Source organism: Oryzias latipes, chromosome 1 (assembly GCF_053564925.1).
Source record: "Oryzias latipes strain Hd-rR chromosome 1, Olatipes_Hd-rR_3.1".
NCBI lineage: Eukaryota > Metazoa > Chordata > Actinopteri > Beloniformes > Adrianichthyidae > Oryzias > Oryzias latipes.
This window is the reverse complement of record NC_136237.1, coordinates 30916775-30930740: the sequence shown is the minus strand read 5'-3', so window position 1 is coordinate 30930740 and position 13966 is coordinate 30916775. Positions and strand designations below refer to the sequence as shown.

Here is a 13966-nt window from a genome sequence, read left to right as displayed (position 1 = left end):
TGTGCCAAGTTATAAAGATAACTTATTATGTCTCTCTAAACGGGATGTTAACGCATAACCGTTAATTTAAAAAAATAAGATTTGTGATCTTTTTTATTTTATTTTACATTTTTCTCTATAAATGTATTATAAAAACTGTTGAAAGTCTCTGGCACCGAATGGAATGGGCAAGGCGTATGGGAAGGTTCCAAAACGTCACTCACTGGGCGTGGTCAAGTGGCTAGTGGGCGCGCCCGCTGCGACGTTACGGAGGCTTCAAGATGGCGGAAGCCTTGACAACTCAGGAGCAGCTGGTGAGAGGCTCCTAATATTTTTTTCTATCTTCCAGTTCTATTTAATTTTTTTACATTTCATTATATTTCTAAACAAATATCAATATAACCAAGCACTCTTAAATTATGTGTATTTAATTTAGAAAGGGCAACGTGAATGGACTAGCTGTGGCCCGTTACGTCTCTCCTGCATCGATCGAGTCGACTGACAGACAGTAGTAGTTGGTGTGTGTTCGCGTGATGGTGTTAGCTAAAGGGGATCATATAGCCGGCAGTTTGTTTCAGCTTGCCTCCATCACCTCTGTTATCATGACTCGCATAGCTATCCATACAGCACAATTTACTACAACTGCATGATAATGTTTGTTTTTGTTTCATTTCAAGCGGCTACACGTGCCGTTTTTTCAATGTTTTTTTCCGCTACCACATGTAACCTAGCCACTAGCTCGTGCTAACATAGCTTTTGTTGACTAAAAGTAATTTATTCTGAACATTTATTTGCCAGCAGGTCTAACGGCAGCATGATTTTCCTACATTTTATTTATTTGTAAAAAAATGTCAGGCAGTTGTTTGTTTTGGCTCTGTGTGTCGAATTCAATTTCGGAGCGAGGCGTAGTAAACCCGACAAATATCGTGACGCTTAGCTCCACGCAAGAAGAAGGAGTTGCTGCCGGGACTCGAGTATTAAGCCAGTAAATCGACTATCGGTGGTATGCCGACCAATTCACAGAAGTGATGCTCCGGTTCCAAGCAATGTTGTTGATATGACTTTCTAGTAAAATGGGCGGATCCGACATTGATACATTTCTAATAATAGTGTTGTTTTATGGGTACTTGTTAACTCGTCATCGTCCACTATCAGGTAAGGTAGACGCACGTTATCTAGATTAGCAAAACATTTGTTGGCTCGGATGCCGTATTCTTTCTACAGATTCGCACGTTTTAAAGTTGCCAAACTTTCTCTTGTTGTTAAAAATTTTAGATGACATATTTAAATTATGAGACTCTCCTGTTCCCCCCTCCATGGATCGATTTATTTCCCCCCAAAAATCTGACAACATAATTTCTGTATAACTCTACCAAACACATTAATTGTTTACAGTCAATGTTACTTTATGGATTTGTATTGATTCTTTTTGTGTTTTTGGTTTAATTGAAAGTGTGCTTTTTTCTTACACGACTTCAGTTTTTTGTAAATACTTGAAAGTAAATGTATGTAAAACCTTCAACAGCACAGCGTTTATCTTTGTCAGCAACAGTTATCTACTAATCAAAATTATGATAAAGGGGCAGTTGTTCATTTTTTTAGGGGATGTAGGCTTCTAAAGACACACTCCAATAAAAAAAAAATTTTTTACATGTTTTTGTTGGAATTTTTCTCATGGTGGAGGACGTATGTTAAAAAAATCTTATAATTGCACTTCTGAGCATTTTTTTTTATTCAAATCTTTGTGAATCAGGAGCAGACAATAGCATGCAGTTTGAAAGAGCTTATAGTTATGGAAAAACTACAGTCAGCCAGCCACAAGCTCCCTGCTCTGCTCCAGACTGATACATCCATGACACCCCCTTTATCCACCTCTGAGCTGGCATCTGGCTCAAAAGTCCAATTTAACTCCAAATGTTAAAAAGATATCAAAAAGTGATTGGATTGGTGGTTTAAAATCGTATTGCTATGTGGGCTTGGTTTCTTTTTTCTTTCTTTTTTTAAACTTTTTAATCATTATCTATACTCTTGTCTGCATAGCATCCATGAAACAAAGTTCATAGCAGTTTTGTTTAATAAGTTAACAAGTGAAGAATGGTTATTCTCAAGTGGAAAACAAACATTTCTATCCATTGTATTGTGATCTGATGAACAGATGTCCGTAAGGAATAATGTAACGTTCATTTATATAGAAAATTAATAGGATAATAGACAAGGATCATGTTGAAAGTACCTAATGTTGTTTGACATGAACAAGAAATTTGTGGTAAAGTTTTCTTTTTTTTTTTAAATGTATTTCATTTCCAGTAATGGAAGTCGTAAAAAAATAGGAAGATGGATTTTCTGCAGAAGAGAAACACTTGTGTTGGCCTCTTGTTGACAATCAATATACTCTACACATAACTGGGAAATTAGATACGGTCCTGCTGTCTTCTGTTTTCCTGCGGAAAATTCTGTTCAGACTGTCAAATTCCTGAGAACGTTTGTCCACTGAAACTGGCTTGTGCGGTTTTGTCAATCTTGCATTTTATCTGTGTTTCTTTTCTTAGGGCTTTATTTAGGAACAAACTTTATGGACCAAAAAGCTTAACATCTGTCTAGATTGCTACTACAACCAAATGAATTATTGAAATTTGCTTGATGCAGTCTTTGGATTACATAGACCTCTGGTTATGTCAGTCCTAAATGTGACAGACCTTTATGGTTTTTATTTTGGGCACAACTTTTTGTTATGGTAGTTACTTTTTTTGCAAATGGAGAATTGATGCATCTAAACTGAGAGGCAATTAAAAATAATTAATGTTATTAAAATCTGAATTGCTCAGAATTTACACAAAAAATGACAAATCGGTTTAGGTTCCCCCTATTTGTCTGCAGAAACGACAAACTTTACATATCTTCCATTAAGCTAATTTCTTATGTTTATTTTTCTGCTGCGTCTCTTTTAGGCTGTGGAGGAGTTCCTGAGTGAGGTGCGTAGCAGGGAGCTACCTCACAGCGCTGGGCTCGTCTCACAACCCACAGCTCTGAAGTTTCTTATGGCCCGAAAGTTTGATGTTCCCAGAGCCATCGACCTCTTCCAAGCGTATAAGGTACAGTATTGACTGCTGACAGAAGATATGCTTGCTAAGTATTCCATTAGCCATTTTTTTATTAACCATAAAAATGAAACGTTTTGCTAAACCATGCATTTTCTTTCTGTAATAATTAAAGTTTCCACTTATTTGAATGTCTATATTCATCTAGTCTTTAAAGTACCAACTGAAATTATGTTGTTGGCTCTCAAAGCACAATTTAGCTTTTTCTTTCTTTTAGCTTATTTACTCCTAGATTAAATAGTCTATAAATACACCAGTAATCAAAATACTTGGATTGTTATTTTGAATTTTCTTTGTCCAATAAGAACACAAGAATCAAAGAGGGCATCATAAATATCAACCCGGACGAGGAGCCGCTGCGCTCTGAGCTGTTGAGTGGCAAGTTTACAGTCCTGGTGAGTAAGCTTGCAGTTAAAAATTAATAATAACTAATATAAATCAATAAAAACATCCTCTTATACAAATATTTTGCAGTTTTTGACATTATTTATGAGTTACCATGAAGCAGTGTGACTTTTTAGTTATTTATTTTTTTAATCTAGAGCCTTGTTAGGGTTTGGTAAACCTGCCATCCCAATTTTCCCAATTTGTTTATTTATTGCATTCAATTTTTAAAGAAAAAGGGTGAAAATACATTTAATTTTTTTTGTCCGATTTCACAAGCCCATCATAATAATTTGTAGAAATAACATGGGTCTTTTGGCCTGTGTCACATTATTTACATTAACAAGGAAAATGAATCATTTTTAAGACCTGTATAGCCTGGGCCGCAATGATGAGTCTGTTATCGGTTTCCTCTGGCATATTTAATGCAGAAATGTTAACATTTAAGGAAACCCATTGTTTACCCCAGTCTGAGTGACAACCATTTAAATTATTTTCTTTAATCTGGTGCCACTCATAATAATTATGGAGGCTATTTTGCAGCAGTTACTTTTTCAGAACTCTTTTTTTAGACACATTGTCATTTTATGTTTATGACCATTTGACGTTTCCACCAGCCTGGCCGAGATGCTAAAGGAGCAGCTTTAGCTCTCTTCACTGCCCGCCTTCATCGGCCAGACGTCACTACCCACAAAGCTGTGCTGCAAGCCATCATCTATCAGCTGGACAAAGCCATAGAGAGGTACTTTTCTGGACAAACAATTTGTACAAACACACCTCTTTTTATTTTAGGAACTATTTTTCTGTATGGGTCTTTGTTTTTTTTAATTGATTTTATTTTTTACTAAAATGTCAGATTGAATTGTGTTTACTCGGTTTTTAAAGATGTCGTCTTTCAGTATTTCTGTTATTCATTTTCTGTTTTAGTTACAACAGTTCTCTATATTATGGTTTTGTTGTTTTTTATTAAAAGAAACCGTAAAAATATAATATCAAAGAAACCTTTATGACCTTTGTCATGTGCTTTCCAGTGTGCAAACGCAAAGAGATGGGCTCATATTTATTTACGACATGACAAACTCCACTTATGGAAATTTTGACTATGAGCTCTGTGTCAAGATTCTCAATTTGCTCAAGGTAAATCTGAGGCCTTGTCTTTTATGTTGGCTGTTCTGTGGTCTTTTAATTATTTTATTTTTTTTACAAGATGAAGAAAATCTAACTTGTATATCTGCTCGTGGGTTTTACAGGGAGCTTTTCCAGCCCGTCTAAAGTGTGTCTTCATTGTTTCCTCTCCTCTTTGGTTTCGGGCGCCTTTCGCAGTTCTCCGCCTGTTTGTGCGTGAAAAGCTAAGGGAAAGGGTACTAGCTTTTATCTGACTTGGTAGATTTGCATATGATCCGGTTCGGCTCTATTTCAGCTGTTTGCTCTCTTCTGTTCTCTTGTAAGGTATGCACAGTAAAAGCCCATGAGTTGATCAGTCACATCCCTGTCTCCTCCCTCCCTGAACATTTGGGCGGAACGTCTCAGTACAGCCACGTGGCGTGGATCCAGTCCTGTGTTAACATGCAAACAAACACCATTCAGGATGATGCGCACGACTGCGTGGGAAGATTGCTGCGCTCTTACAGCTTAGATAACAGCAACAAAAGTATAGGTGTAACTTTGGCCCACTCTCACATGAACACACAGCTGGTTAACTCTAACTGTCACGACGACAAGAATGCTAACCCCCGTAACCACTGTGATGCAGGGGACAGCAGGACTCGAGGCCTCGGCCAGTACCAGCAGAGCTCAAACTCTGCTTCCGACAGATCTGATGGGAACCACCAGCACTGGAACGGCTCCGCGGTGGGCGGAGCCGCCGAGAGTGTCAGTGGACCCAACGCAAACATGAATGGCCGTGGCCTCCAAGCTCCCCCACAGTCAGACACCCCTCCGGACACGCCACTTTCACAGAAGGAAGAGGGGGACGCTGCTTCTACGGCGACAGACTCGGGCCATAAATCTCAAAATGAAGGACTAAATGAGGAGGATGAGGAGTGTGATGAAGAGGGAGGGATACCTTCTTTGCCTAAGAAATCTCTTCCACGAGCACCCAACCAGTCCCCTCCCCTGTCTTCATCGTGGGGACCCGATGAAAGCTGCTACATGGAAATGTCTGTCCACGTGCCGGATCAGGGAGGCATGACTGTGTATGAACTGGTGGATTATGTAAAGAGGAAGAAGAAGAGGGGCATTTATCAGGAGTACGAGAACATCCGTAAGGAGCCTCCAGCAGGCTCCTTTGACTATTCCAAGTAAGAGTCACCGTGCTCTCTACCCCGTGATTTTCTCTGCCTGCTGATGGAAGATTGTTGAACTCCATGTTGCCTTTGCAGAAAACTGTCCAATCAGATCAAAAACCGGTACAGCGATGTTCTCTGCCTGGATCAGTCACGCGTGCATCTCTGCCAGCTCTGTGATGATGAAGACGAGGTAAATGTCAAGGCGATCCTCAAAACCTCTTAAACAAAAGAAGACCCTGAAAAGGTTGAAACTGTCTTAAATTCTAACTTAGTGTAGCAGCTTGGGCTATTTAAAGTACCGGTAGTGTTAAAAAAGGTCCTAAAAAGTATTTACCGGTAATTTTACTTCCCTAAATCTAGTCATTTCTTACAAAAATATCTTTCAGATTGTTGTTTGTAAATCCTGGGACTGACATGTCTTCTTTATGTGTTTGCAGACATCTGATTACATTAATGCGAGTTTCATGGATGGGTACAAGAGCCGCAACGCTTACATTGCTACTCAGGGTGAGTTACTATCTGCATGCCTTTCTGAAAACTTTGGGATTGTTTATGTAAAAAGCAATAAGATAAACAGTAATTCACAATAATGGGCAGTGTAGATTATGCAGGAAGGCTTTGGTTTAAACTCACGGTTTTCTTTTTTTCCCATTTAAACATTTTTATTTTGGTAAACAAATGCTCAATTCCTTTCACTTAGTTCATACATAACTTAGTTCATACATTTAACTTAAACATTGCTTTCCTCTGCTTTTGCCTCCTTGCTTTTATTACTATGTTTACTAAGTTGTAGAAAAACTCTCTATTTGCATGTAAGAAATTGTAAAACTCATGAAAATAGCTGAGTAGTTCAGTTTGTTTATATGGATGTGTGCTCTTTTACTTCATTTTTTTCCTACATATATAAATAAGACCATTTACACATGTAGCTTCTGGAGTGGAGTTGGGCCCAAAAGATTTCAGTTTCTCACTTTATCTCTTCCAAAAGATCTGAGGATCCTGGCAAATAGACTTGTCTAAATGGGTTCTGTGAAGATCCCCTGCTGATTCTCCACATTTATTATTGTTTCATTTTGTTTGTAATTTTCTATAAAGTTCAAGATTAGACTTCCAGAGTTACATGATTGTGTTTTTAGTTCTAAGGTCAGTTTTGTAACTTTTAAGTGATGCTATTTATTTAAATAAAGCAAGCCTTACTTAACTTGTTCCACTCATTAACATCATGTTGGTGTGGATCTGCAAACAGAATTTGGAAAACATAGAATGCTTGATATTAGAAATATATTTTATGATGGAAATATATATTGTTACGTAAAAACCTTTCTATCTTGTGTCTTTGCATAATTTTATAGTAATGGTTGGTTGTCAGTGTTATTGGAGGATGGATTTAGAAAATGTTTTGGGTTTTAAATACATTCCATTTGATTTTATGTTAGAAAAGTCAAAAGTTTTAGAAAACTTGCATCCTCCTCTCTGCCTTCACCCTGTCCGCAGTGTTGTACTTTCATCATGATTCAGTCTTCTGTGTCCTGTAGGTCCTCTGCCAAAAACCTTTGGTGACTTCTGGCGGATGGTATGGGAACAGATGGTACTTATCATTGTTATGACCACCAGGTGATTCTTTGAATTTCTTGTCATCCTAATGGATTTTGTCAAAAGTTTGTTGTTTTTAAAGGATGGGCTGAATTATTGAAAAAGTGTTTCTCAGGGTTGTGGAGCGTGGACGTGTCAAATGTGGGCAGTACTGGCCTCTGGAGGAGGGCAAGGCGGAGCAGCATGGATATTTCTTGATCAGGAATACACACATTCAGTTGTTTCAGGATTTCCAACTCACTCACCTTGAACTGTACAACACACAGGTATATGGTGTAACCTATAAAAAAACCAACATACGTTTTCACATGGTTATTTACCTGAGTTTGCTCAGCTGCTTGAGGATCTGCTTTCAATCGTCTGTGTTTTCCAGTCTGGCGAGAAACGTGAAGTAAGCCACTACCTCTATGTCAGCTGGCCTGACTTCGGGGTGCCAAAAAGTGCATCTGCCATGTTGGACTTCCGTGAGCATGTTCTTGAAAGAAGGAAGGCTGCCGTCCAAAACCTGGGGTCCAGCTGGAGGGGGCCTCCATGGGGCCCTCCTGTTGTTGTTCACTGCAGTGCTGGTATTGGACGTACAGGTACGCAGATACTTTAGACCAGAGGTCGGCAACCTGCGGCTCTTTCATCCCTGTGCTGCGGCTCTCTGTGTATTTGTAAAATAACTATCATGTTCTAAGATTGTCGTGGTGCCTTTAACACCGTCGGGTAGTGCGAGCGGCAGGAGGAAGAGAGCAGCGTGTGCATGCGGAGGGGGCGTGTCTGCAGCTGTGAACGCCAACCAGAGTCTGCTATAGGATGGAATGTTTTTCTGGAAAGACAGCTAGTGGTGATCTCGTATGGGACACAAAAGCCTTTTTTTTTCCTAGACTAAAACCACCCATTTCCACGTAAAATGAATAAAATTTGGGCGCCCCTATTATCCTGTCAACTTGCTGCTACGATGACTGTATGTCTGTGTAGAACACGCTGGCGCGGGGGGAGGGGGGGTGCACGCGGGGAAAACAACTTGGAGCTGCAGATGTGTGAACAGGTTAGGAAATAAATAATTAAATAAATATCCTGACAACATTTGGAATCAATACAAGTCTTGCCAAATGAGCGATATTTCGGCGAAATGATTTTTTCTAACACCACGAATGTTGCTGCTCCCTGTGCTTTCATTTCTGTGGGAAACTGATCCAAGTGGCTCTTTGAGAGGAACAGGTTGCCGACCCCTGCTTTAGACCTTAAGCTTACCACAATAACTGTGGAACACCTAGAAATATGTGAAAAGTCTTAATAATTAATAATACTACCACGGATCGATACCTAATTTATCATAGTAGTAATTGGATATTTAGTAAAATTAACTTTCCTTTTTAACTATGAGTCACATCGTTTACTTTTTTAGCTTTCTCTGCTGACTGATCAGAACTCTTTTCTTTACACTGGTGTTTAGCTCATAGTTTTGCTGTTTTTCCCCTTATATTTGACTCCTTTGACTTATTTTCTGAGGTTAATGTTAGGTTCCAGTGTCTTTAAATGCAGTCAGATGGTCAGTTTTGTATTATCTGAATGTTGGCTTGATGCTCCAGGTGAAAAAGGGGAGAATCACCAAAGGAAAGTCTCCCAGTTTTTATGACTGCCTCTGATGTCATGTAAATACAAATAAACTTACTGTTTGCAACTAGAAAAAAAAATGAAAATTGACTGGGTTTTTTCACAAAAATGTAAAGAGAGACCAGAAAATCAGAAAAAACTGCATTTGTATTGAGAAAACAAGCAAACATTTGACTGAATTTAGTAAAATACACATACACATTAAACCTTTAAATTTCGACATTACATTTTTTAGAACTTACAACCACTGTAAGGGTTGAATTTATCTAGAAAATTGTCTAATCGGTATCTCCCACATTCTTGTTGTGATTGATGTGCAGGTACATTCTGCACGCTGGACATCTGCCTGTCTCAGCTGGAGGACGTGGGCACCGTAGACGTGCATCAGACTGTGCGAAGGATGCGCACACAGAGAGCTTTCAGCATTCAGACCTGGGATCAGTATTATTTTTGCTACACAGCAGTTATTGAATATGCCCAGCGTCATGGGAAACTGTCCCCAGTGCAATGGTCTGACTCAGACTTGGAGACTGACAGTGAGTGAACAGCTTAACTAACCTAAGAATGAGCGAGAAGCCGCATTTCAAGGAGGAGGAGACGCTTCGTCCATCAGGATGTAAGAACTCAAGCTTTGCTCTTCCTCCACACGAGGTGGAGCTGATGAAGAGTTGGAGGAGGAAATACCTTGCAGTGGAAACTATACATTGAATTCATGAGCAAGCTGGCCTGCCACTATTAAAACCCCTTTTTTATTTAGCAGACAGACGAGGGCCTCAGCCTCTTCTTGTTGACAAAAGCGTCATACAAATTGTAGCATTTTTTTTATACTGACTTGCACATGAGGAAAGACAAACTTGAACGGAAGCCCTCCAAGTCTTAGTCCTTGTCCCCTTTTTTTTAAATTTTTTTATTCCTTGTCCCTTTTTAGTTCTGAACAAGTAATTCTGGTCACAGATGGAACGTGACGGGCGTGACAAGGTCAAACTTGAGGACTTTTCTTTGTCATTGTTTTGCTTTGGAAGTAATGGTTCTCTGTCAGAGTTGTTGTGACAGATTACTGTGTGAAGTCTTTTGTCCACTTTCTTTCTTTTGTCCATTATTTTTCTATGGTTTCTTTTCAATGTGCATATTTTGTGCAGACTAACTTTTCAAAGCCAAAGTCTTTACCCAGAATGCTTTGATGTATTCCTTTACTGAGATGACGTAGACTGAAGCCCATGTATATTCTTGTATCATACATTTATACTTTATTGTGCTTAATAACACCATTTGAAATAAGAACAAAGAGAAAAAAAAGCCTTGTTGAATAAAACAGACCTAACCTTAGAGGGACGTTCTATACAGCACGTCAAGCTTTGTGAAAAATAACATATTTGCGTTTAATCTGAAGCTTGTCATCATTTTTGCTGTTTGAACGCAGTAATTTGGCCTTAACTTGATTCACTGCCTCTTTGTTCTCGGATCCGAACCGTATCTTAAACTGTACACTCTTAGTCTGCTCACTTTTTTGAATCGCTCTTAGTACCGGATCAATTTGGTTTCTGAGGTCTGTTGTGCCTCTGATAATCGTGCCTTCACATCGTCCTTAGATTCATGTTCTTGTAGGAAGTCAAAACACCCGAACTTCTGCACTGGCATTGTTAAGTGTCGCACACGACTCCCACGTTTTGCCTAAAGTCCTGTATACAGCACACTACTTAGAGTGATGAGAAAGAAAGGAAAAGGAATCCAGGAGTAAGCTCTAGCTGCAAACATGGTTATTTTAGCATTTAACCTCAGGGGGTAATAATTGATTTTCAGTTGTGTTTTTGTGTCTAGCATCTCTTACTGGTTTTCCACCTGGTAAGTTAATCATTCAAAGAAAAAAAAAGATACATTTTTGTATTTTATTCCATCTCACTGTTTCCTTTCTTTAACTTTTGCATTAGCAAAACCCGTGAATGTTGGTACGAAGCAGCGAAGAAACATTTCTTTTCATAAACTGGATTGTCAGAATCTAATCTCTCTGAATTTTAGTTAGGAAAATGCAGTCCTGCTTGTATTCTTAGGAGTGGTTTTGTGAAGGAAGTAAATGTGGGTAAGCTAGCTTTAGTTACTTTTCAAAATAAATGACGAGTAGCACTCTCTGTCCCAAGAAAAGAAAAGCTATCAGAGAAATTAGCAAAAACAACCGTCATCTTTTTGAATATGTAGTTCATTTTTAGAGAGAAAAAAGTATACTGTCCTAGTATTTTACAGTTTTTATACATGGGACATAATTTTATGCACACGCATGTCCATATTTACCGGGTCTTTGGTAATTACATCCTCAGGTTGATAACTGATATGTTGCTGTGGTCTCAACAAAATCTAAACAAAATGCCAAAGTAGTTGTGAAAGAAATTGTGTTGCATCATAGAGTAGCTTGTAGAACAAACATCCTCTGGTTGGAAAAAAAAAAAGCCCAAATCGTAACCCTTCTATTGCAGTCTCTGACAGTCTGTCCAATGAATGTTCAATTGCTTTTGTTTTTGCTTTTTACAGATTGTTAAGCAAATTTGAAATAGATTGTAATGTTTGGTTTGAGAGACATGATATTTAGTTTGATGTTTTTTGCTAATTGAACTGACACTCCTCTGACCTCATTTTAGATGAAATGTTCATTTCTGGAAATGTTTTCCATTTAAGAATTACGAGAAATTAGTCATTGTTCACAAGTTGACTCTTTAAATGGATGAGTGGTCGATCATCGTCTTTTCTGCTTTATGTTTACTTGCAACACCTTCATTTCCAACTCAAAGTCTGCTTTTACAGAGGTGATCCCTTTTGCTGCTCAAGTGCATTGGATTGACAGCTGGACTGAAACTTGCCAGTTTTGTGGAAGTTTTTCACACACTGCTTTTGCACGGTGCCTTAGTTTTTGTTGTACAGGAACACGCTCTAATATCGTTTGTGTTGATCTTCATCTGAGGGTGCATTTACCAATCGACATATCCCGGTTAGTCTTTATTTTAACAATGTCCTGGTATTGTAGAGTTGAAGTTGATATTGAAGCTTTGTTATTTACACGGCTGTAGATGCGTTATAGAAGCAGAGGGAGTTGAGGCTCCTCAGCATGGAAAGAGAGCCTTGAATGTTTTTGGGGTGACGGTGTCAGACCTTTTATCGAACAAACCTATATATTTTTTTGTGAATGTGGACCCTGCAGCCCGCAATGCCAAAGGCCTAGGCTCATCCTAAAGATTATATTTCTGTTAGACATCCTCAGAACACAGATTCCGGAGCACCTTGGGACCATTTGGACCGTTAATGTACAGCTACATAATGGAGGGGAGTGTGTATGCAAGAGTTCTGGTTCCTGTGGTCTCATTTTTTTTAATGTAGAAATGGAATGCAATGTTCATTTGTCAACCATGTCCTTTGGTTGTTTGTTTTCTAGTTCATGTGACTGAATGATGACCTTTTACATGCTGTCAACCTGGCTGTCCCATTAAAGCAATGGTCTTACTTTCTTGCACAGTGGTGTTGCTAATGTGATCACATGACCAAAAGCGATGGGTGTAGGAGCCGCATGAAGGTACAGTATTTTGGTTTTCAGTTTGGAAACTCATTTTACATGTAAGCCTTTCAAATTCTTTCAAATTTAGTTGGGGAAATATTTACCAACAAAAGAAGGTTAGTTTTATTTAAAAATAGATTACAACTTGATACATTATTTTTTTCCAACATTAAATATAATTCTAATTACTAAAAAGGGCAAAAATGAGCTACAGGTCAATGTAAGACTAAAATAACTTTCAGTCCAAAATATTTTGATGAAAGGGAAAAAACGGAATAAAAAATGAATGAATGAATTAACTAATATAGAAATGACTCAATGATTAATGTATGATAAAATCAATTAGGTAAATATTTACTAACTAATAATAAAAATAAAATCCATTTGTATCCTCTACCTTCATTTTAACCTGACATATGTGATTTTTTTTAATCTAATATAATTAATGTTACAGATTTGAAATTGAATCAGCCTTTTTGTTGAGTTTTATTGGGTTGCTGACTTTTATTATAAAAAAACGAAATCTTTTCAGCATTTTATGCCCTAAAAGATTATAGCATTCATCTATGACTTTGTGTCAACGGCCATTCCTTCAGTCGGTTCTGTTTAGATTGACAGTGTATCATTTAATTTAATTTACAAAAGATTAAATGTCTTTTTGTTACATTTCTTAGTTAATTAAACTTTTGTTTTATAACGTTTCAAACAATTTTTTTTATTTAAGCTAAATAAAGGAGAAGTTTTGTATTTCTAAAAATGATGAATTGTTGAAGTCAAAATGAAAAGATGAGCCATTTTTGCCACAAAGAAGAGGATTTATTTTGAAGGAATAATCAGTCTTTGGATTTCATCAATCAGAATTGAAATTTGTGAAGATGATTATGATTTGTGTGAGGAAACTGGAGATTCTAAACAAGACTGTAAGATAATGAAATTAGGCTGGTTCGTTCCCTTCAGTTTCCTGCACACAGAAATAAATGAATAATGACTCAGAGACAAAACTTAGCTTTTGTAGGTTTACTCCGAACAAAGAGCACAAATTTGTACGCAGGGTCACAGACAGATGAACAGAGTACCTAAAAGTGTCAGATCTCTCTGAGGTTATCACAGACATTTGGCAGACCGCATACACCGGGACACACAAAGATGAACAGGGAGGATGCTCGAGGAATGTTACAAGACAATAGTCTTGGTTGTGCTCTGTAGTATAATTTTGAGATGATAATACATAGTGAACCAAGTTTAAACCATTAATGTGATGAAAAGTTAATGTAATAAAATGTAAAAGGGAGTTTCTAACTGTTCTGTTTCTAATCCCTCCTAACAATTTGGTTTAAGTTTTTTTTAAACCCAGTCATATTGTCAATTTACAAAATCAAATATTCTTAGTTCTCTCAAAACACAGTCTGAAACTAAAATTTAAAAACTTGTTGAGAAACTAAATGAAAACTTCAGACAGCTGAGAAACTACAAGATGTTTTTTT

At 37.8% G+C, this 13966-nt stretch overlaps 1 protein-coding gene across 5 annotated transcripts; it reads left to right on the top strand.

The window, feature by feature from the left end:
• Window positions 1-57: 57 nt before the first annotated feature.
• On the top strand, window positions 58-12440 carry LOC144981200 (tyrosine-protein phosphatase non-receptor type 9-like). 5 transcript variants are annotated; one of them, XM_078953499.1, is made up of 14 exons: window positions 58-293; window positions 2928-3071; window positions 3383-3472; window positions 4079-4203; window positions 4493-4598; window positions 4712-4822; window positions 4911-5118; window positions 5215-5761; window positions 5843-5939; window positions 6187-6256; window positions 7285-7363; window positions 7458-7608; window positions 7716-7923; window positions 9265-12440. In XM_078953499.1, the coding sequence occupies exons 1-14, from the start codon at window positions 261-263 to the stop codon at window positions 9486-9488; spliced, it is 2193 nt and encodes a 730-aa protein (XP_078809625.1). In that variant the 5' UTR covers window positions 58-260; the 3' UTR covers window positions 9489-12440. The 5 variants fall into 5 exon arrangements, with proteins under 5 accessions (XP_078809625.1, XP_078809623.1, XP_078809632.1 ...); XM_078953509.1 differs by having other exon boundaries at window positions 287-497; XM_078953497.1 differs by having other exon boundaries at window positions 156-293; window positions 4911-5761.
• The last annotated feature ends 1526 nt before the right edge of the window (window positions 12441-13966 follow it).